Below are 25,593 nucleotides of genomic sequence, written 5' to 3' on the forward strand. Positions count from 1 at the left end.
CTCTAGTTGCGGTGAGCGGGGGCTACTCTTCATTGCAGTGAGTGGGCTTCTCATTGCGGTGGCTTCTCTTGTTGCAGAGCACAGGCTCTAGGCGCACAGGTTTCAGTAGTTGTGGCACGTGGGCTCAGTAGTTGTGGCTCGCGGGCTCTAGAGCGCAGGCTCAGTAGTTGTGTGGCATGGGCTTAGCTGCTGAGCAGGGCATGTGGGATCTTCCTGGACCAGGGATCGAACCCATGTTCCCTGCATTGGCAGGCGGGTTCTCAACCACTGCGCCACCAGGGAAGTCCCACGAATACTTTTTACAACTACTTAATGCCAGTTCACTTTATTAAGCTGAGATTTTAAATAGTATATATTTGTAGGTGGTAGTTAACAGCAAGAAATACTGTTTCTGTTCAGTAGGTGCATTCTTAAGGATCTGATCACTAGCTGGCCCTCTGGTATTCTGCTTCTCTGGCAAAACTGCTTTCTCAATGGACATAATGTCCAATTACCCACAAATACCATAACAAGGTATTTTCTGCAGGGATTTTTTGCTATTCATAGTTAGCACAACATTTTTTTGATAATTTTTCGTTAAATTCTCTGAAGCCAAGATACACAAACTACAGACTATCAGCAGTTCTAAGAGATTGATGGGATGACAAAACTATTTCTTTCAAAATTGATTTCACATAAATATACGCCTAAAATAATCCCTTTCATCAACTAACACAGATTATTTTAAATGACTCAGCATCCATTTACAGATTTATTTCTTGGTCCCACATCAAGATCCTTTCACATTGCTTCATAATCTAAAACAGTAAGTTGACAAAAGAATATAATAATTACTTACTAGAAAATGCATGGCCCATGCCAGCTGTTTAGCCACTTCAAGTTTCCATAATATATTTATAGAATTTTTATTCTTTTTCAGATATATATCTAGTGATCCAAATTTTACAAACTCCTGAACCAGAATATCTGCATTAAAATATAATGATAATAATAAGGCTCAAGTACTGTACAGTAAAATATATATAATTTTAAACTTTTATAATTATATTTATAGTTATATGTGATATTATAGGTAAAGAGATTAAGCTATGTAAAATTCACTAATTTAAAGAAAGGTTAACAGCTATATAAAATGTATATTGGGGTTTTAGTTCATTCACAACAGAAAGGGGTAAAGTCTAAACAATTACATATAAACAATATTATATATAATTGTACATTATGTATAATAATATGTAGATGTATGTAGATCGAATCCCAAATTGTGATTCCGCTTCATCTAATATTAAAATTAGTTTTCATATGATATACAACAACTTTTGGTGACAAAACTACCTTTGGACCTTGCTGGGTAACTAAAACAAATGTTATGAAAGTTTTTATGCCTATAGTTAATTTGGAGAACAGTCAACATGTCAATAATAAAGAACTGACTGCAGGGAAATTTACATCAGGGCAAGTGTCAAAAAAAAGATCTAAGAGTTACAATGAGCAAGGGCTTAGTAAAACTTTTTTATGTGGCATGTAAGACCTACTATATTTCACAGATACCACTGACTGTCATATGTCCCATTATTATGTGTCATAAAATTTTAAAAATTGCCAATTAAATTATGAAATGCCATCAATTATATCACACTTCCTAATTTCAGATATTTTTAATGTGAAAAAAATGTATCACAGAATCAATGAAATAAGTATAAAAGCAAATGTTAGATCTGGGATTATTTGCTCTAAAACATTGTTTTCAAACTTTGTAAAGAAGTATATTCTTTTTTTCCCCTAGATGAAAATTTACAGGAAACATCAATAAATAAAAAAGAGAAATACAGAACCACTTTAGTTGGCGGTGAGAGGCAGAACTCTCCACTCTGCATTTAGATTTACTCCCATTTTATCAGTCCCCTGAGATACCTCTACAGAACAGATTTGAAAACCACTGCCTCTGAAAAGACTATCAATTTTCAAAAACATGAAAAAATGTTATATAAGTATGGATGCATATTTAATCACATTACTAATGGAAAATGGGAAATTAATTACATAAGTAATTTCTGAATGTAAACTTTTGAGAGTTTTTATGAACAGTTTAAATTTAGCCATAAATTATACCTATATCAACATCCAATCATTTCAGTCAGTTCCATTACAATTCAATCTAACATTTATATGCTTTGTCTTAATAATTTCAAAGAGATCTGTACTGAAATGGCCAGTTATTACAATGTTATGTTGAACCAGCCATAATCTGTATTGCTATGGTTAACAGAAAAGGTTGTTTTTGTTTACTATAATACTGTACTGTTCTGGCATTTTAACATAAGCCATATTAAACTGTTTACTGCATTTTAATTTCATTCATTGGTTTCCTTTATAAGAAGATATAACTGAACAGTTCCACAGTGTTTTTGGTTTCAACAATATTTAATTCCTGTTATAGTTTATATTGATATCTATTATCCTGAAATTGAATTTTCTATATAAATAAAAATGGATGTTCTGAAAAAGGCATAACATTAACATAAGGAAGCCAGTCGTTTTACTTACTCTCCTCTCCACAGACACATACTCCATAATTTAAAACCAGATGTTTGTGAGAAAGCTGGCTCATCATGCTTGCTGCTTCAAAGAAAGACTAAGGAAAAGAAAAATATACAAAAGATGCAAAAGAATTATTTTTTGTGTCTAAAAGCATTCATAGTTCAGCAAGATTCTCTCTGCCATAAGAGAAATGCACTTTCTCCTATTAGCAGGACTATAGATAAGGTTACAATGCGCTTTGGTCCCTTCAGATGGAGTTACAACTGCCATCAACCTTGATGTTAGAATTCATTCTCAGGAAAACCTTGAGTAAAGCTTGGTTCAAGCAGACAGCAATGTGAAAGAACAATAGTGGTTGGTACAGAGCAACATGAATGATGCAAGATTAACAGGCTTAGACCCATAGCACCTAGAATAGAGAACAGAGGTACGAACAGAGACAGACACCAAAGACAGTGATGTGGGACTGCAGTAAATGGATGGGAGCTTCAAGTAACACTTCCTAAAAAATTAAGAATGATCGCTGTGCAGATAAAATAGTGTAACAACTATGTCAGGAAACTGGCATGGTATTAACATCACTCTAACTCAACTAAACTTTGCCTTGAACTTCTGGGTATGGCTGTTGAAGATCACAATCACCAACACTGTGGTGTTCTGGATTAGAACAACTCTTCGGCTCCTATGTTTCACATTATCTTCTACTAATATCCTTTAAGACATTTTAAGTATCATAAATGTTTGTTACATCATGTTTGGTGATATCTTACTATACTAAGGACTTTGGCAACTGGCAGCTGGGTTTCTGCTGGCTAGCATCTTTGGATGATGCCCAGAGGTAACAACATTTCACCTAGAGTGCTCCTCACGTACACTGCCTTTCAAACTTTTTTTAAGTAGGCGAAATTATAGAGGAAACCTGTGGAACCCATGAAGCTCTGGGGAGCCAAATTTAAAAGCCACTGCTTTAGTATATACAAAGATGTAATAATACACATAACACAATGCTTAATATTTAGTTTGGAAATTAGTTATTATGAAATAATTCCATATTTTTTTAGACCCACCAGAATACATCCTCAGAAAGGTTCTTGACATGTATACTTATAAAAATTACAATTTTGAAAAGCTGCATACATGAATGTGTTGTGTACATATGAGAGCGTATCTTTAAATATCATAAACTACATGAACTACAAAAGGAATATACAAACCTCTGAATAGTTTCTATGTGCTTTATCCAGAACTTTTAAAAGAACTTCTGTTTCATGCAGTTGACCATAGTCTCCTACTTCTCTTCTTACACCTTTAAAAATTTTGGTAAAAGTTCCTTGGCCAAGGCTTTCATGCTTTAACAGAAAAAATGGAAAGAAAGAATGAATAAAGATGGAGAAAGAAGTGGGAATAAGGAAATATGTTCAATGACAAACAGTCTTAAAAAAATCCACTAGTACTTCTTGCATATCTTTACAGAATAATTGTTGAAAGACTGCACTCTGAATTCAGCAGGGCTGCTTGCAATCTATTACTATTAGTTTTGTAACGTTAGTCAGGTTACCTGGCAACTCTCTGCTTCTTGTTACTCACATAAGGATTCATATCTTTATAATTCTGGATAATTCTATCTATTGTCTCCTTAAGGAACTCAGACATTAGTTGGTTTTTCTCATTCTACTCTCCATGTCCCTTAAGTTCTGTTTCATAACTTCCATTTCTTTCTCCCTCTCTGCTGCCTTTGAATAATTTTCAGATCTAACTTTCAATTCACTAGTTTTCTCTTCAACTATGAGTAACTGCTTTTTAATTTGTTCATTTTTTTAATGTCAATGAGTGTATTTTTCATTTCTATACTCCCCCCCCCAAATCTTTCTGGGCTGTTTTGATGTCTTGGTTTTTCCCATGTTTTCAACTCCTTTTTTATTTTTAAACATATATATATATACATACACACACACACACACACACACATATATATATGTATTTTATAATCTCTATCTGAAAAGTCTGTTATATGAAGCTCTTGAAGTATAATTTGATATTTGTCGGTCTTCTGACTCTTGCTTAATCTGGGATTATTTCTCTGTATGTTTTAAAATTTACAATTAAAAGCTCATGTTTGGAGTCATTTTAACTGGGAATCTTCGGTGGCCTAGATTAAGAGTATATTCTTCCAAAAAGATTTTATATTTGCTCTGCCAACCACCACAGGGTGTTACTAGGGGAATACCACTTGTTAATTTAATTTATTGGCTTAGGGTTTCTCAAACCATGCAGGTGATATAAAGAAAGCCAAACTCAAAAGTTTATAATTACAAATTCTCAGGACAGACTTTTTCATAACTAAGAGCTCAACTAAAACATACAACACTCTTCTCTTTTTGCTAGCAGGTGAATTTTTCACAATCCAAATATTTTTCACTGAGGATGTATTTACGTGAGGGTCCTGGTAATCCTGATCCCCCAAAATGTTCTGTGGCCAAACATCAGCTCTTATGTACTACTTTGTTTTCAGTACCTTCTTTGAACTTCCCTTACTTTCTTGAGAGCTTGAGAATTAAAATACTTTTTTAGAGGAAGACTTTTAATTTTTAATTTATTAAAATATTTTTTAATTCCTGAAAAGAGAATACAATTCCATTCTTAGTTCAGTATCACATTTTCACAAGAAATAAAAATATGTGAACTGCTATAAAATTTTTATAACATAGGTTATAATAAAAGAGTTCCAAATGTCATATGAATGTAATGTGGGTTAGAAAATGAAGAAAACAGTTGTTGTTTTAAAAAGACAAAAAGACAATAATCAGCATCTAATGACTTACAAATATCAAATCTTCATTTCTGATTTTGTGGAACACCATTTGGTTCACATTATTATGCCTCTGTAATGTTGGTGAGGTTGGTACATCAGAAATACCATTGGTTCTGAAGACTAGAAGGTTTGATTTATCTGTTTAAAAAAAAGGATAGAATGAATGAAAAAAATATATATATATAAAATCAAAACACACTGAGGATATAAATTGCTCCAAAGGGATAAAATAAAATGTGTTCTATGTACAAGAAATGCTTAACAGCCTCTTATTGTTCATTTTTTTTCATAGAAAATTATTTTAGGAGTTTATTCACTGAACTTTGATGTACTCTAAACAGTTATTTTATATATTCAAAATTATAATCCCTTCCTTAACTAGTATAATTTTTCAGGAATTTTAATAATAATTTTAATATGCCTGTTACTTTGAAGGATTTCCAACCTTATTTTTATTTTAAAAGATAATTTAAAAGAAATTAAAATTCTAAAAGAATCTGAAAGTTTTTACTTAGAATAACATATGAGAATTTGGTACTGAGGTCTTTCAGTTCAATAAATAAGTGACTTATTGATACCATGAAATTATTTTTTTTAAGTACATTTTAGAATTACAAAACTTTAAGTCACTTCTAGAAAACATAAACCAAACTGAACAATTCTATTAGAGGATGCCTGTACAACATATCAGGAAAAAATTAATTTGTTTTTGGAGCTTCTTCTTTCCTATTTCTTTTGAAATCAACATGCTGAAAATAGCTCCCACCATATACACCATCCATGGCCAATATTTTAAAAATAACTAGAAATCTATTTTACCTTTTGGCTTTGGGGGACAGCATTTAGTAAACTGGAAAATTATACTGTCTGAGCGAACAGTTTCCATCTGATAGCAATTCAAAAGATCTTTAAGATTACTGAAGTTCTTCTTAGTACCAGTGAGGTTGTATTCTCCATTCTCATTTTTTGTAATCAAACAGTGCTTATATTCAATGACGTTTTCTCTCTATGTAAGTTTAATTATAAAGAGAGGGAAGGAAAAATCACAACGGACATAATAGTGATTACTGTGACAAAAATGATATCACAAAACAACTAAAAGAACATTTAGACATTTGAACCATGATTACCAGCATAAGGTGAGAGAGGTGTTTGGTTCCTCAAAAAGGCATCTAATTACAACTGCCTAGCCTACAGAAATGGCTTAAAAGTTATTTTATTGAAAGGCAAGGAAGAAAGCAATAATAATAAACAATAATAATACCATCCTTAACAGCATTCCACCATTTACAGAATAAAGTCTAAAACTATTTTAGCATATAAGGCCTTCCATAAGCTGGCTTCTGCCTCCATCCCCAACCTCAACTCCTGCCACTCTCAACATACAACCCACGCTGTAGCTACATTAGGTGACCTAAAATTTTTCAAGCAAATGCCATGCCGTTTCATGCCTTGATAACTGTATGTGCTGTCTCTCTACAGAATGTACATCCTTTCCTTTTGAGCAATGTACTTTTTATTCAATCCTTAAAACTCAGTTCAATTTCCACTTTTTCTGTGAAGCCCTCCCTAACTCTGACCCCATTCCATAAGCAAAGGTGACTACCTATTGTGCCTCTACTGTATTTGTTAATGATGTCTAATATGGCAATTTTAATATTTTTCAGTTTTTCAATGTTTGTCTTATGTGCTCTATTATGAACTTGCTCAACCATCTATTTTTTGAACTGCTTCTTATAAACATATTCAACCGACTTAGAACCATTTTTATAAAATTGACTCATTATCTCCAGTCAGTCTCAAGTGCTTCCTACTCCAGAGGACCTTTATTAATAATTGTAATCCCTTCTCTTATTGTCAATATTTGCTTATACTGGATATACTGGGTAATAAACAATACTCGATTTAGTATTTTCTGGTATACTTTATTTTTGTTTTTCCAAAAGATAAATTTCTTTAAGCAGGGTTATAGCATAGACTCCCTGATATTTAGCCCTCATATTATGCTGGGCAAATACAGTAAATATAAAAAATATATGCATTTTGATATGATAATTGAATATAATAGACTGTCATATATGACAGTAAAGATACTGTGAAATTAGGATAGATTATCAGTATTTTACAACGTTAAAGTCATGGAGCAACCTACTTTATGTATTGTATTTATGGACAATTACTCCACTTTACATATGCTAACTATAAGATGACTGCTTTTTATAAAAATTAATAACACAATCCTTACATTCTCTAATTTTAAAAAGATAAATTTTGTAAGCAGCTACAAAGTTTCTCAAGATTTATACCATGAAACTGCCTTATAAGTGATAGTATCTTTTTAGATAATTTTGGATAGTAAACAATCTTAGCTGAGATCCAAAATGATCTGTATTAACAGTGAGATTTCCTTGCAGTTTTACAGTTAAAACATACATTGTAGATCATTATTCTTAATATTGGAAAACCACTAGTTAAAAGTGCAATAATGTCTCTTTCTTTGTTATTACCCTATTTCACTCTAATCCTATAACCATTATCTGTAAAAGGAAAGTTTACTTCTGATTTATTTAGTTCTACATGTTTTGGTAAAGATATGCATTTTTGTGAAAAAAGAGACTTCAAGAGACTTGATGAAAGTTAACACACTGGTAACACCCAAACATCAAAAAAACAAATTCCAGAAGATAGTAAGATATTACAAATAATTTTTAACATAAGTCCTAGAAATTATATCTTGTTTATGAAGAATAGCTGAGGTAAATTAAGTTTACTTAATTGCTAGTTATCATATCCAAAGCCATCATTTGAGTATTAAAAAGGAAATATGGTAGATATTACAAAAGGGAAATTATATGCACTAAATAAAGATGTTACCATTAATTAGTGTGACATACTAACCTCAACAGCAAAAGTCAGAAAATATTTATTAAAGTCCTTAGGACTGCATCGAAGTACATAGAGTCCAGTCTGATTACCAGTTTTCTTCAATTTACTGATGGCAAAATCCATTCTGAAGGTAAAGAAGTAATTTGCATGATAATGTAGCAAGAACCATGACATTATGACCAAAATGTCATCTAAAAGTCGAAGGTCAAATCTAAAACTCTCAGAATTTTTAGAAGTCTCCTCTACTTTATATTTTTATCAATAATCTTACAAGGAAAAATATTAAAGTACCAAGCTATTTTGCAATAAATTCAAACCGATTCAAGGGGCAATTATATTGCTTTAAAAACAAAAGGTATTATAAGACATACAAAATCACAAAGAACAATTCATTCATATGAATTTTCTGCCTTCTGATTTCAAATTTAGTATTTTAAAAACCATAATCTCAGGCTTCCCTGGTGTCGCAGTGGTTGAGAGTCCGCCTGCCGATGCAGGGGACACGGGTTCGTGCCCCAGTCTGGGAAGATCCCACATGCCGTGGAGCGGCTGGGCCCGTGAGCCATGGCCACTGAGCCTGCGCGTCCGGAGCCTGTGCTCCACAGCGGGAGAGGCCACAACAGTGAGAGGCCCGCGTACCACAAAAAAAACCCATAAACTATACAAACAATATCATGTCTCTTCTACCACAGCAATTGCTAATATAAAAATTTGTGCATCTTTAATATTTAATATAATACCAAAGTCTAATAGAAGACCCATGGCAAGCAACAAAGACTACAAATTTTTAAAATTTGCTACATGTTTAACTGAAGCTGCACATCTTGAAAGAAATGCAATCTACATGAAAGCAAGAGTTATCTGTTTCACTTATCACTGTATTTCTCATACCTAAACCAGTGACTGGTGCATATTAGGTACTCAGTAAATGTTCTACAAATAAATGAAAGAATGGATGGGTGGATAATGAATGAATGGATAATGAATGAATGGATGTAGGAGTTTTAAAAATATTGAATTTGTAAATTATAGAATGTTCAAGTAGTGCAACTTTTTCATATCAACCGTATTTCTTAAACAGACATTAGGTATAGGCCAAATCAGTCTTAAATACCAGTCAGGACATGATTTCTCAAATAGTTAAGGATAGGTTAAGGTAAAAAACGTATGCTCAAAATCCCAGATTGTTTCTTCTGCTCAAGTCCTTCAGACCTGGTGCCAATCATAAAGCACATCCTGGCTGAAAGATAACTAGGACTTGGGGTAAATAGATGTTGTGCATGATAGCTGGCTTTATCAGTGTTAAAGTAAAGGTTTACAACTGTGTGTACCAACACGGTAGCTAGTAGCCACATGAAGCTATTTACAGTTGACCCTTGAACAACGTGGGTTTGAACTGCGAGGGTCCACTTATTCGCAGATATTTTTCAATAGTAAATACTACAGTACTGCACAGTCTGTGGTTGTTTGAATCCAAGGATGCAGAGGAACCACTGATACAGAGGATGGACTATAAATTATATGTGGATTAACACCTTGTGTTGTTTAAGGGTCAACTGTAAATGTAAAGTTATTAAAATTAAATTAAATTAAAAATTCAGTTCCTTAGTTGCACTAGCCACATTTTAAATACTAAATAGCCACATGTGGCTAGCAGCAATTATTAAACAGCACAGATATAGAACATTTTCATTTTCATCAACGTGGAACATACTGCACAGAGCTAGTCTAGAAATATGGACATCATATACATTTTGTGTTCAAAGCTTTCAGTAGAAGGAGATGGATTATCCAAAAATAATGATGATTATCAAATTTTGCACTGTGGCTCCTCTGCAGTATTTCCAAATTAATGAAACATAAATTGGAAGGTTTTAAAAAAAATTAACACTGAAGAATTAATTAAACACACCTAGGGAACTAAATATCAAACTTATACAGCAAGTTAGTATTATAGATTGGGATACAGATGGTAAGTTATATTCTAAATAATTCTAATTATTATGTAGTCTGATTGGAAATAGGCTTTCATTAAAAGAAAAACAATTTCCGTCAGATTAAGATAATATTTCTTTCCTAAACTTCCTAAACCTAGGTATATCATTCTGTTGTGTAAACTCTTCTATGTAAATACCTCATTTACTTTAAAAAAATTTTACTTTTAAAGTCTGTATTACTCACGAAATTGGGCCATGACAGTTGCTTTGTATATTTTCAAGCACCATTGGAGGTGCTACTTCTTTACAAAGATAATGATGTGCATCTGCAGTTAACCTGTAATATCCATCAATTAATGACACAAAAGACAAAGCTTCTCTTAATGACCTAAGTTCAATTTCCTAAGAGGAGAAAAGAAAAAGAAGAAAATTATTTTCACTCCATGTTGTTAGATAATTCTTCTAAATTAGTTTTCTTCTAAATTGCTCAAATGTCTTTTAAGGTTCCCAATTACCCAAAGTGAATTACAAATTCTTGTGTCTGATATTTAAGACCCTCTCAAATATGAGTTTATCATGCCTTTCTAGTTATAGTTCACTCTACACCCATAATTTTATTGTATTTTCCAATACACCCATTAGACAAATGTGCTAGTCATCTTAATTATAAATCTATCTAATCTGATATAAAAGTTTGTATTAATTAGAAATACTGAAAAAAGTTGAAGGTATGATCAACTCCCAGAAAAACAAAAAGTTGTATGTACAAGAATGGACATGTGATCACGATATAATGCTTGGCTCAGCAATATTTAGTCACAATGAGAACACAGAGTATGGACTTATATCAAAAATTATAATAAGGAGAGAACTGTGTGAGGTATCTGAACTATAAAAGGTATCTAACTAACACAAGTAGGCCATAAAAATAGGTACTATAAAAGATACCATAAACAATGTTAAAAGACTTGGCAAACTGCAAACCTGTACAACAAAGGATTAATACCTAAGAAAAGGAAGGCATGCTGATGAAAGTGAGTTGCAAGTTTTATAATTTTGGTCATAAAACCCTGAAATGGCCTGGTAGGTAAGTCATATAGATACTTAAGTTAAATAAACAAATAACATTAATATGACGTTTAAGCCCCAAGTACAAGAAATATCTGAGTTAGAAAGAAAACAGAGCCAGAAAAATAAGCAATTTAAGAGCAGAGTATAAAGGAATTCATTTCTTCCCTTTCAATTAAAGTACGTGGGATGTCTGAAGCTATTCTGTTTTATTTTATTATTTTTTTTTGGCTACGCCATGCAGCATGGGGGATCTTAGTTCCCCAACCAGGTATTGAACCCATGACCCCGGCAGTGGAAGCACAGAGTCCTAACCATGGACTGCCAGGGAATTCCCTCTGAAGCTATTTTAAAAAAGAGAAGGGGTTAATCTTTTAGAGTCAAACATGTCTCACAGTTTGCGTAGGGATCACTTGGGATTGGTTTACATTTTGTTACATAAAGAGGTGGTATGACTAGAATTACGTACATCTCTATTGGTAAAAAAGATTATACAGTTGTTCCTCCATCCCTCTGTATCTATCTCTCCCTCCACAGATACCAAAATCCGTGGATCCTTAAGTCTCTTATATAAAATGACATATTATCTGCATAAAACCTACTTACATCCTCCCATATACTTTAAATCATCTCTAGATTACTTATAATACCTAATATAATGTAAATGCTATATGAATAGTTGTAAGTACAATGTAAATGCTATGTAAATAGTTGCCTGCACATAGTAAATTCAAGTTTTGCTTTTTGGAACTTTCTGGAATTTTTTTTCCTGAATATTTTCAATCTGCGGTTGGTTGAATCTCTGGATATGGAACCCACAGATACAGAGGGTCGACTGTAGTGAGGAATGAGCATTACAACAGGGAACTAGCACAACTGAGGCTGGGGGTAGGGGAGGAGAGGGCAGGAGGTAACTGGTGCTTTTGCTAATTATGAAAATGACTGAAAAATACATTAATGTACAAGATACTCTATGGGAAGATAGTGTTGGTAGTGATACAAAAAGCTAGATGTAATCAAAAAGCTTACTAAATTGTTTATGTTTACAGCTCTATTTAAAACTATAATCAACATCCCTACGGTAACTTTGTAACTTTGGTATTACAACTTTGGAACTTTGTAACTATTATAACTTTGGAAAGTAACTTTGGTATTAAGATTCTGAAGTACTTATTTCTGACAACTGTAAAACATAACCATTATTAATGATAAAGCAAACTTACGAGACTTTTACCATCTTGCTTATGAATAGTTACAATTCTGCTTTCATTTGAGCCTTCTTGGTTTGCTTGTTTAATACTGACATCAATAATATCAGGAAAATCACAATATAACTGTAAATCCTGTAATTAAGAGCAGTTGATATTAAAAACAGGTAGAATTTATGGAGCCATTTTAAAACAAGACTCTTATGAAGGAGATTTCATTCCAAATTCTTTTTAAAAAATATTGATACCAATAGATAAGCATTAAATGGGATTCTCTCCCCCAATAATGTAACCCTAAAACTACACTGTATCTTGCTTTCACTTAAAAATGAGAGCATTAAAGGGTGCCAGGAATCTAAAGTGTGCTATAGTACCCTTCAATCCAATCAACATTAATAGAAACCATTGCCAGAAAATTGAAAGTTTACCAAAGAATGAAGATAAAAATATATATATATCAGATAACATCCTAAGAACCACAAAGATATGAACAAACTTAAAATTTGTAATGCAAACAAAAACTAAATTATTTAACAAGTATACATCATAAAATCAATGAAAATTAATCTTTTCGAACTAATTAAATTTCATGATTGTGCTTCATATTATCAATAATAGTAAAAAGAAAAAAGGAAGCAAAACGACCTTAAACATCACTCTTAGAATTCAAGAGTGAAACTACAAGAACACCATTACTAATTATTTAGTCATAAAAAATTAATAAAATGCCATTTAAGAACAATAAGGTATGACCTTGTTGGCATCACGTTATTAAAAACTTCCATTTGTATCAATGGGAGAAGAGAAGTGCAAGACCATGTTTCAAATGACTCAAAGTACTTTGCTTCTACTGCCATTCTACTTAAATTAACAAAGAATGAGAACATATCATTGAGGATTACCTGTTCTGTCAGTGTCTCACTTTCTTTATGTTTCCCTCTTGACCACTGAATTCCACCGTTTCCAGTTATTATAATGGTTGCAAAAATCTCCTCACCTGAAGGACCTCTTCCAGGTTCTTTTACTTCAAATTGCTCTGTGTAGAAGGCAGACTGAAGAGTTTCCAGATTTATAAGATACTTAAGTTTCAAGTTTCTGGCAGTGGCTTTGCAATGGCTGAATTGCTCAATAAATCTGCGAAATCTGTACCTTATTCGCTTCCTTGTCAAAATATGATAGTCTTGGATCTTTGCTCGAACACATTTTGGTAAAAATGTCTTGTAGCTAGGGGTAAAGAGCACACACAAGAGCAGAGCAAATTGGAAAACAAAATTAAAAGAGAAGTCACCAACTTTCTCCATAATAAGTAAACAGCACAGCAGTCAAATGGAAAAAAGTGACACAGCCACCATCCATATAGTATAAAAACTTAAGGTTTTGTTTGATGATGTGAATGCATTTACAAATTCTGAGTCACCATAAATTTTTAGAGCAAGAGATGTTAATTTTCTTCCGTAATGAAATGAAGACATAGTCTAGTTAACATTGGAGTCTAAAAATTTATTTTCTCTGATTATCTTATATACCATTTTATGGCTGTACTCTAAAATGTATCTGAATTCTGGAAATTGTTACATTTTGTTAGATGCTACTGATATACATTAGGTAAACACACTTCTTTTGTATGCATTATTTTTCTCAGGCAAGCTTCAATAACTCCTAATAATTCCTTTGCAATCAAAACATTCCATTTGGAAATGTTCTGAATCTTTTGTACTTCCATCTCTATGTAAAATATCCTAAGGAAGGTAGATAACTTATTTCTCTCCTGCTCCAATGTCTCACAAATGAAAAACATTTTATTTCTGAAGGTACAACTATACTAAATTTCCATGCCTTCACATATGCTAATCCTTCTTCCCATCACCCATCTCTTATCTGGTTAGCTCTTACTCATTCTACAAGTCTCAGCTCAAGCATCATCAAATCCAGGAAACCTTTCTGGACCTCTATAACCACGTTAGATGCTACTCCTTTTGTATGACAGCATTCTGTGCACCATTCCATAATATCACTTACCACATTCTACCGTACCTGAGTGATGGAGCTGGCTAATGTTTAGAGATTATTGTTACATTTTAAGGATTATTTGTTAAATAGCACTGATTATTAAACAGTGATCATTAAAATTTAACTTTAAACTTACAAATTAAGTATATTTAAAATATAGGTAACGATTACTCAAAAGGCATCACTTCCTAATTATTTTACATTTTTAATTTTATTTTACATTTTGCTACTATCTATGCTTTTGAGGTTATAAATGTCTATCACATCCGAGTGGTGGAAAAGGTTTGCTATTCCTCATCTCTTTTCAATTCCGCATTCAGTGATGTCAGGTTGATACTCTGAAACTGGCCACAGAGAGGGTTTTTAAACCATGGATATCAGCAAAAATTACAAACAAATCAGACTTTTTTTTTTTTTTAAGAACTGGTTGTTAAACATTTACCTGCATACCACTGCTTATTTACTCCCTTTCCCTCTCTACCCTAATCCCCTTAAGGAACTCTCAGTTTTGTACTCAAGTAGCCAAAGCTGCTGGAGAAAGTCATTTGACAAGGTAGATAGGTTGCATCATAAATTCGTAATCACCAATTTCAAATAGGCTTTTATCACTGCCTTCACTTTTATGACATTTCTCTGTTTAATTAATTTTCCCAAGTCCCACAACTATGTCAAACCCTCTCCAAAATCCTCAAACCTCCTACCTTTCTTTTGCCTTAAACCTCAGCTACATTTCTCTTCACTTTCGGCAAATGACTTCACCTCTTTCTTAGGGGGAAAAAGTAAAAAAAGCTTCTCTAAGCAGAGCTCTCTCAGTATCTTGCTAGCAAACTTTCATACATCTGCACTCATTCTCTCCTCCTTCCCACCTGTTACAATAAATAAGGTATAAATCTGTTAAAGCCATTCCTTTGACATGTACTTACCTATACCCCCTCTTTTCCTCTAATATATATCCACCCTCTGGGGAATTTTACCCTATATATTATTTCTCTTCTATCCACAAGTTTTAAAAATACTAATGTTCTTCCTATCTTAAATGTAAAATTTCCTTATCCCTCATCTTCCTCCAGCTACAGCCTATCTGGCTTCTTTTTAAAGTTTATATAGCCATTTCTATTTTCCTTCCTTCCATTTACTCCTTAACTCACCCCAATCTGGCTTCTGTTCCATCATTCCGTAGAAACTTCTCTTGTTAAAATCAAGAAAAACTTCCATGTTGCTAAAACCAAATTCCTTGTTCATTTTACTTGTCATTTTTCAGCAGCATCCAACACTGTTGATCATGCTCTCCTTGAAACTGTCTCCCCTTAGCTTTCCTGATTTTCTTCCCATCTCTTTGGCTACTCGTCAATCTTCTTTACAGGTTCAATCCCCTTTAGCTGGTGATAATTGTTGGAGTTCCTCCAGACTTAATTATGGGCCCTCTTCTCTTCTTATCTACACTTTCTTTCGCACTAGATACTCTATATGCAAATGACTGTGATATCTCTAGCTGTAGCCCAGATCTCTAAGCTCCAGACCCATATCTTCCACAGTCAAGTCAATTTACCCTTATAATATGGATGTCTCAAAAGTGCCTCAAACAATGTGTCAAACCAAACTCATGAGTCCCCCTAACGTCCTCCCCTGAAAGATCCTCTTACAGCATTCCCTATCCGAGTACACAGCACTACAGTTCCCCTATTTCCACAAGCCCTAGAAACTCAGGAATCACCCTCATACCACCTCTCTATCAACCCCCACTATTCAATCCATCACCATTTTCCTTTGATTTTACCTTCTAAATATTTCTCTAATTTGCCCATTTTTCTCATTATTAACCCAATCAACTGCATCTCCTGGAGGAACTACTGCAATGGCCTTACTCTCTGGTTGACCCACATTTCCATTTTCTCTTCCAACCCTCTGATTTGTTTTCTACACTGGTGTGTAGTCATGGGGATCTTTTAAAAACACAAATCTAATCTTTTTACCCTTGCTTAATACTCTTAGTTTCTTAGTGTTCTTACCCTTATCAACATGTTGCTAAGGTTCTACATAGTCTAGTCCCTGCCTCATCACCTACTAACTCTTTGAGCTCTAGCCATACTGACTCTCTTCATTCTTCCTATGGTCCCTTCTGCTACAAGGCCTCTTCCATGAGCCTCTACTCTCCACCTCCATCACTTACCTCTCTCTACCCACTAAATTCTACTCATTTTTCAGATATCAAAAGTTACACTCCTTTCCTTTTCATGGCAATTATATATTTGTAGATAAACAGATATGTAAAATTTAATGAAAGTCTTGATAGGATATAGGAGAGCCTCAGTAAGTGTAGGGAAAAAAAACTGAAAAGGTTTAAAAATACAATCAGAATACAAATGATTCCTACTTTATCTACTTCTGTCAAAAACTTTAGTTATACCAAGAGCCTTAATAAATTTGGATTACAATTTACATAAACACCAATGGCTACTTGATTTAACAAGGCTTTGAAAGCTTATCTGGACATAAAAAGAAGAGTTTAAGATAACAAACTACAAGTCTTTCCACTTTGATCCCTGGAATAAAGGACCAGACATACATCCTTTGCTAACACCACAGTAATGTATGATTTCTTAAATATAGTGAATCCACTTTGATGTCATGCTATCCGAACCAGACTTGTTAGAAACACTAAAATTTTTCAAGAGACATAGTTGTTAACTTTTGAAGCATAAAAACATTTTTCCTTATGTTTTTCTTATATTGAATTTTTAAAGTAGCCTAAAATTCAGGCTCTAAAAGTTCTGAAATTAAGCCTTGCCTTATTATACTATTTTTGTACCATAAAATGAAATCTGCATCTTATTATTACAATTGGAGTAGGCCACTGGAAACTCTAATATTTGCTTAGTTGTCTAGAAAGGGAGTCTAGTGATATGAGGTATATAATATACCTCAGTTGCTATGTAAGTGGCCTTGGCCCTGGCCTAGTGTTTGCAAATTCAGCAGGGTCTCCTTTAAACTCTTTCCATTTTCCAGCTCTCTTCTTCCCACCCTTTAGCAAACCTAGGATTTTAAAGAGCAGATGGAGAATGAAAACAGAAAAATCTTATTTGTTTCCTTTATTTTCTGCACTCCAATACCTAAGCCACAATGTCCAATTAGGAACTGGCATACAAAAGAGTAAGTATCTTATGCATACACATGCACAAAGAGATGTACAAAGACATATTGATATATACAGGTACATATGTACACACAGAGGCATGTGCTCACAGACACAGATGCACCTAACACACAGGCACAGACACAAAGAGATGTTATCTTACACGTATTTTTTTTTAAGTCTGGGAAAGAATATGTTTTTAGTTATACTAGTCAGAGATCCATACTCTACTGGATATTTCTAGGAACAAAGAAGCTTATTTCATTCTGCCAAGAACTAATCATTCATCTGTTCTTCCATTATTCCTGAAAATTTTAAAAATTAGTATAGTTCCTTGATTATTTCTCAGAAATGAGCTGGAAGTGAAAATTCGGAAAACATCAGTGAGTTAAATTACATTAAGAAGTCAAGCAAATCAGGCATGTTTTTCCTTCAGTAGAGGCATAAATTATTTATCTAATATTAAAATATCATAGTACCAAAGACAAAGGAAAATACAGATAAATTAGATTACTTCAAAATTTAAACTCTTGTGCTGCAAATAATACTTTCAAGAAACTGAAAAGAATCCACAGGTTGGGAAAAATATTTGCAAATCATAAATAGGAGAACCTATATCTGGAGACCTGTATTCATAATATATAAAGAACCTTTACAACTCAATAAAAAATATTGAACTGTACAATTAAAATGAGTGAACTTTAGGATATGTAAATTATACCTGAATAAAACTGTTTTAAAATATCATGAAATCTTATCAATATAATGAATATCTTCACAGTTTTAAAAGTAAAATAAAGGAAAAATGATGCAGAATTTTGCAGATGCATTTATATCCTGGTAAAGATAATCAGAGAAATACAATTTTTAAATATTCACTTGTTTTAGGACACTAGACTTTGGACAATATTATGGTCTCCAAAGCATAAGTGTTCTATCATAGCTTAAGCCTAGAAGATGGCTTCATATTTAAAAACTCATTTTCAGTGGCTCAAAGCTTCTCTGTTCTTCAACTGTGTTCCTTTCAATTCCTTCAGTTTCTATTTATTTATTTATTTTTTTGCGGTACGTGGGCCTCTCACTGTTGTGGCTTCTCCCATTGCGGAGCACAGGCTCCAGACGCGCAGGCCCGGCGGCCATGGCTCACGGGCCCAGCCGCTCTGCAGCTTGTGGGATCTTCCCGGACTGGGGCACGAACCCGTGTCCCCTGCATTGGCAGGCGGATTCTCAACCACTGCACCACCAGCAAAGCCCCTTCAGTTTCTATTAACGACATCTAAGATACTCCTTCCCTCACTCCATTCTACTATGGTCTTGCTGTAGCAGGTATTCAATAAAAAGTTGTTAAATGAATGAATGAATGAACGAATGAATAAGTTACTATCCTAAGAGGTGTTTGTCTGTATTTTAATAAAGATCAAGGCATTAGTGGAAAACAGAAATGTTTTCGTTTTTCCTTTAGATGTTGGAATCTTCAAGACACCTCAGTGAGTTCCTGAAATCATACCCTATGGCCTGCACCCTTAGGTTAAGGACTACCAGACATCTGAAAATAAAACAAGAATACCTAAAACCAAAGAGGGAAACACAGAAACTGATAACCTGTAAATTGGGTATTTAACTGTTTTGAGGGCACTCAGCAAAGGAGGGACTGAAGCCAGTTATTGAGAAAAGGATTTCTAGGAATAAAAGGAATTTTAACCAGATCATGACGTCCTCAAACTTCTAATCAGGTAAGCATATAATATGTAAAACAAATGTTTAGTCTTCAAACTTCAAAAAAACAATCAAAGCATTCTTATAATAGTCATATATACCTTTAAAAAGAGTGGAAGTTTTATAGCCATTAAAGCTGGGCTGTAGGAGTAGTGTTTCAAAAAATCATATAGGCTTGACTGTCAGAATTCAATTTGCAGAAGAATAATTTGGAGAATGTGGATCACTTGTATAAGAATCTGCTGGATCTGTTATAAGATGAATAAAGTCTGAGGAGCTAATGTAAAACATGGTGACTATAACTGATAATACCGTAGTCTACTACTGAAATTTGCTAAGAGAGTAGAACTTAAATGTTCTCACCAAAAAGAAAAAAAAAAGAAAAATATGTGAGGTGATGGATGTGTTAATAAACTAGATAGAGGGAATCGTTTTACAATGCATATGTATATATACCATGATGTACACTTTAAATACCTTACAATTTTATATGTCAAATACACCTCAATAAAGCTGAAATTTTAAAAAATCTCCTACAACACTTGTAAAAATTCATATTTGTACGCATCACCTCAGATTTACTAACTCCAACTTCTTGGGTTAGAGCCCAAGAATCTTCTGTTTTAACAGGCACCTCAGGTGATACTAATTCAAGTAAAATAAGGAGAAATACTGACTCAATTATTTATACAATTTGTGCTTACCAGAAATTATGTCTCCAGGTGTTTTTTTCATTCCTTTGAATTTACCTAGTCTTTTCAGAATGAATGAACTAAATAATAAGTAGGTGTTGAACACCTATTAAAACCAAGCAGAACCTTGTGGGCTCCCACCCAAGTACAAAGGCTCCTCTTGTATATAAAAAAGCTTAAGTCTCCCAGGACTCCCTCAGTCACAAAGAGCAGGCCCAAGAAATTAATAATTAGGACAATAGAGTCACAGAACCTTTCAGTGTCTGATGTACATTCCTGAGTTGTACAGATACTATAACTGCCACCAGAGGGGAAGAGCTAACTGCATGATGACCAGACTGTGACCATGACATAAGCTGCTCCATCTTGAGAAGTACTGAATCTACGGCTAGCACAATTCCAAGAACCAGCCTCAAGAGAATGGGAATAACACTATTGCTCTTAATAATCTGTATCTTTGTGGGCTTCAAAATAATTGTAGCTTGTTCAACCCATATATGTAAGTGGGCAACTAAAATTGCCAGCAAAGAGATGCTACGGACCCATGTTGACATCTTCTACTCTAAGAATACAGCACACCCTATGTCAGCATGAAGAAGTTACAGAAGACAGACCTTCACCCATAATCCCATAGAAATGGAATGATGTCTGACTGGGGATTTGTAAGCAGCTCTTTGCAGGAAGCAACCCTTTGCAGGAAGCAGCTCTCTGCAGGGGACCCCTTTTGTCTTGTCACTTTAGCAAAGCTATATTTTAACTAGCCTCCGGCCCAAGCACATCTTTCAAATCTTTTGATCACCCAATGCCTCGCCTAACCTGTTGATACTTTTCTTAGATTTAAGAAGAAATGAAGAACAAGTAATTAAGAGATGATAAGCTCTTTTCCCCAGCTTCCCCTTCAGTAATCTCATGAGCAAACTGTGTGAAAAAGATAGCATCTAAAGAAAGATCACTAGGAGTTGACAAACTCACATGCAGTGGGAGATGGTGAAGAATGTGACTCCTGCCTCAATGCCAGACTGAGATTACTTCCCCTTTCTCCCTTTAAAAACTTTCACGGCCAAGCAGAATATTTGGAGGTGGTTGTGGGACACGAATCTGCATTCTTCCCAGGTTGCTGGCCTCCAGAATAAAGCAATCTTTCCATTCCTACAAGCACTCGTCTCTCAAGTATTGGCTTTCAAGCAGCAAGCAGCCAAACCCAAGTTCAGTTAACACTATGATATTTTCTGTAGTACTCCAACTCTTTCAGTAATTTCTTTTAATTATACAATAAATAAGTACTCAGAATGTAATGTACTACAGTTAGCATTGCTGTATGGTATTATTTGAAAGCTATTAAGAAGGTAGATCCTAAGAGTTCTCATCAGAAGGAAAAGATATATTTTCTTTCTCTTTTTTTTCCATCTACATGAGATGATGGATGTTAACCAAATCTAATGTGACAATAATTTCATTATGATGTAAGTCATTTTGCTGTATACCTTACATTGTTACAGTGCTATATGTCAACTATATTTCAATAAAACAGGAAAAAGAAAAAGGAAAAAATAATGATTTCTTTTATCTCACAAAGTACGCGTTACATAAGGAAGAAAAGTTACTCATACAATACTAAATTATTATAAAATCAAAAAATAAAATACCTAGGAGTAAAGTTACCTAAGGAGGTAAAAGACTTGTATTCAGAAAACAATAAAACACTGATGAGACAAAATGAAGATGACAAACAGATGAAAAGATACACCAGGTTCTTGGACTGGAAGAATTAATACTGTTAAAATGACTATACTACCCAAGGCAATCTACAGATTCAATGCAATCCCTATCAAAATACCAATGGCATTTTTCACAGAACTAGAATAAATAATTTTAAAATTTGTATGGAGACGCAAAAGACCCCAAATACCCAAAACATTTTTTTTTTTTTTTTTTGCGGTACATGGGCCTCTCACTGTTGTGGCCTCTCCCATTGAGGAGTACAGGCTCCGGACGCGCAGGCTCAGCGGCCATGGCTCACGGGCCCAGACACTCCACGGCATGTGGGATCTTCCTGAACCGGGGCACGAACCCGTGTCCCCTGCATTGGCAGGCGAGCTCTCAACCACTGCGCCACCAGGGAAGCCCCCAAAACATTCTTTAGAAAGAAAAACAGAGCTGGAGGAATCACTCTACCTGACTTCAGACTATCCTACAAAGCTACAGTCATCAAAACAGTATAGCTCTGGTACAAAAACAGACACACAGAGATCAATGGAACAGAATAGAGAGCCCGAAAATAAACCCACAGACTTATGGTCAATTAATCTATGACAAAGGAGGCAAAACTATACAATGGAGAAAAGACAGTTCTAAGCAGTGCTGGGGAAACTGGACAGCTAGATGTAAAAGAATGAAATTAGAACATTCTCTAACACCACACACAAAAATAAACTTAAAATGGATTAAAGATCTAAATGTAAGACCGTATACTATAAAATTCCTAGAGGAAAACGTAGGCAGAACAGTCTCTGACATAAATTGCAGCAATATTTTTTTGGATCCATCTCCTAAAGCAAAGGAAATAAAAGCAAAAATAAACAAATGGGACCTAATTAAGCTTAAAAGCTTTTGCACAGCACAGGAAACCATCAACAAAATGAAAAGACAACCTACTGAATGGGACAAGATATTTGCAAATGATATGACTGATGAAAGATTAACATCCAACATATATATACAGCTCACACAACTCAACATCAAAAAATAAACAACCCAATTAAAAAATGGGCAAAAGAACTGAATAAACATATTTCCAAAGAGGAAATGCAGATGGCCATCAGGCACATGAAAAGATGCTCAGTATTGCAAATCACCAGGGAAATGCAAATCGAAGCCACAATGAGATATCACTTCACACCCATCAGAATGGCTATCATCCAAAAAAAAAAAAAAAACGCATAACAAATGTTGGAGAGGGAGGAATGTAAATTGGTGCTGCCACTGTGGAAAACAGTATGGAGCCTTCTCAAAAAATTACAATTAAAACTACCATAGGACCTAGCAATTCTACTCCTGGGTATACAGCCAAAAGAAACAAAAGCACTAATTCAAAAAGATACATGCACCCCAATGTTCACAGCAGCATTATTTACAATTGCCAAGGTATGGAAGCAATGTAAGTGTCCATTAACAGGTCAATGAATAAAGAAGATGTGGTATATACATACATACATACATACACACAATGGAAGACTACTCAGCCATGAAGAAGAATGAAATTTTGCCATTTGCAGCAACACGGATGGACTTGCAGAGCATTATGCTAAGTGAAATAAGTCAGATAGAGAAAGACAAATACGGTATGGTTTCACTTATATGTGGAATCTAAAAAATACAACAAACTAGTGAATGAAACAAAAAAGAAGCAGCCTCACAGATACGGAGAACAAACTAGTGGTTACCAGTTGGGAGAGGGAAAGGAGGAGGGGATACTATAGGGGTAGAGGGAAAAAAATGATTATGGGATTATATGAAATCATGTGTTTGGAACTTCTGAAAATTGTAAAGCACTATAGAATTTAAAGAATCTTTCAATAAAAACAAAAACAACCCACACCAAAAAAAAGTATGGGCAAACACAAAAAACACAAATAACTTATATAAAAACTGTAACTGTTCATATTTATGAATATGGATTTACATAAGGAAATTACCTGACAGAGCTATAGATGTCCAGGGGGGTCTGATCCTTTTCTTTGGCTATTCTCATCATATCTAACACCGCCATCCCAAGACATTCTTCCTGTGTTTCATGAGTAACAGGTACTTTTATCCATCCATGCAAAAAATCATGCCTCCACTAAAGTAAAAAGAAAAGAAATTTAGAAGAAAATATCTCATTAGTTTCACTAACACATTTTAATCTACTGTTGTATTTTAACCTATAACGTAATTTCCAGAATATATGCATTTAAAAAGAACAAAAACTCCTCCCTTGATTTTGAAACATTTTGCCATAAAATTTTAGTATAAGTTCTTTTGCAAATTGAAACTGATTTAAATTGGGTTCCCAATTATAGAATATATATATGACATCAATCTATTCACTGCTTATATTTTCAATTATAACTTCTACAACAAAATTACCTAAATTAAAATAGATATTAATTAAATATGTACTGAGTTCCAAATATGCTCAAAGCATTCTACTAAGGACTGTTTTGGCCTTAGTAACATGTGGCCACAGCCTCCAAGGAGACTAAAATGTAGGAGGGACGTGAAACAAGTAAACAAAAAATTATAATGGCAGACACTGTATAGTAAGTACCACACAACAGATACTTTAGGAACATAAAAGAAATTGAGATTATATCCAGTAGGGGTAATTAGGGAAGGTTTCACAGAAAATTTTAAATTTCATGTATTCTTTGAACATGAAGACATTTTTGATGAGCACAAAAGAGGATGAGGAAATAGAAGAAATGACACAAAAAGAAAGCACAAGGCATGTTCAGAGATGTGAAGTAGTTTGGTTGGGGCACACAACTGTAAGGGAACAGAGTGAATTAAAACCTGGAAAAGTAAGTTGGGGTCACACTGCAGATACCCTTCAATGACTTGATCCTAGAAGCAACACAGAACCATTTTCTTAAAAGCATCTGTTTCTTTTTTTTTTTTTAATAAATTTATTTATTTATTTTTGGCTGTGTTGGGTCTTCGTTGCTGCATGCGGGCTTTCTCTAGTTGCGGTAAGCGGGGGCTACTCTTTGTTGCAGTGCACAGGCTTCTCATTGCGGTGGCTTCTCTTGCTGCGGAGCATGGGCTCTAGGCGTGCGGGCTTCAGTAGTTGTGGCTCGTGGGCTCTAGAGCGCAGGCTCAGTAGTTGTGGCGCATGGGCTTAGCTGCTCCACGGCATGTGGGATCTTCCCAGACCAGGGCTTGAACCCGTGTCCCCTGCATTGGCAGGCAGATTCTTAACCACTGTGCCACCAGGGAATCCCCAAAGCAGCAGTTTCTAAAGAATCTTTTCTTAAAGCATCAAGCCTGTTTCATTGGTAGAAGTAGCAATGACAGAAGTGCTTTAAGAAACTAAAGTATTCAAGGAGACTCTTTAAGAGGCTGCAGTAACGGTTCAGATATGAGATAGTAGGGATCTGATGTAGAGAACAGAAGACAGTAAAAGAGTCTGAAAAAACTGCTAACTTCCTAATTCCATATAAAGAATGAAGAAAAGAGAAGTTCCAAGATTTTGATCTGGATGATTTAGGGACATGGATAAAATCAGACTGGACATGTAATGGGGAGAAAGAAAGGGGTAGAAGGTTAAAAGCACCAATATTCTAAAAATAATAGCAATTTTCTTTATAAGAAAGGTAAAAGCCATAATATTGGCTGAAATACCAACCAAGGTTTAAACTAAATAAGAGAAATAAAGGATCTTCTATATTTTATATAGGTATCTCCCTTCTTTGCTATGAAAACACCTCATGAAATTAAAGTTTTACATGAATTAAAAAAATTTTACTAAAAGAAATATATATGCATTTAAAAGTATATTTGTTTAATATAATATGATATCGCTTATAGGTGGCATCTAAAAAACAGGGTA

General features: G+C 34.2%; 1 protein-coding gene across 3 annotated transcripts in view; it reads right to left on the reverse strand.

Annotated features, from left to right (window-relative positions):
* JAK2 (Janus kinase 2) overlaps nucleotides 1-25,593 on the reverse strand; it is a 158,832-nt gene that overhangs the window by 23,462 nt on the left and 109,777 nt on the right. For all 3 annotated transcript variants that reach the window (XM_029201382.1, XM_029201383.1, XM_029201384.1), the window contains exons 6-15: nucleotides 23,699-23,844; nucleotides 13,355-13,676; nucleotides 12,468-12,587; nucleotides 10,421-10,578; nucleotides 8,252-8,363; nucleotides 6,173-6,359; nucleotides 5,364-5,491; nucleotides 3,756-3,890; nucleotides 2,548-2,635; nucleotides 839-966 (exon numbers count right to left, since the gene is read on the reverse strand). In XM_029201382.1, the coding sequence (XP_029057215.1) occupies nucleotides 839-966; nucleotides 2,548-2,635; nucleotides 3,756-3,890; nucleotides 5,364-5,491; nucleotides 6,173-6,359; nucleotides 8,252-8,363; nucleotides 10,421-10,578; nucleotides 12,468-12,587; nucleotides 13,355-13,676; nucleotides 23,699-23,844 (1,524 nt within the window). The remainder of the gene's footprint in view (nucleotides 1-838; nucleotides 967-2,547; nucleotides 2,636-3,755; nucleotides 3,891-5,363; nucleotides 5,492-6,172; nucleotides 6,360-8,251; nucleotides 8,364-10,420; nucleotides 10,579-12,467; nucleotides 12,588-13,354; nucleotides 13,677-23,698; nucleotides 23,845-25,593) is intronic.

This window comes from Monodon monoceros, unplaced genomic scaffold (assembly GCF_005190385.1).
Source record: "Monodon monoceros isolate NGI ecotype Baffin Bay Population unplaced genomic scaffold, NGI_Narwhal_1 Super_Scaffold_5, whole genome shotgun sequence".
NCBI classification, from domain to species: domain Eukaryota; kingdom Metazoa; phylum Chordata; class Mammalia; order Artiodactyla; family Monodontidae; genus Monodon; species Monodon monoceros.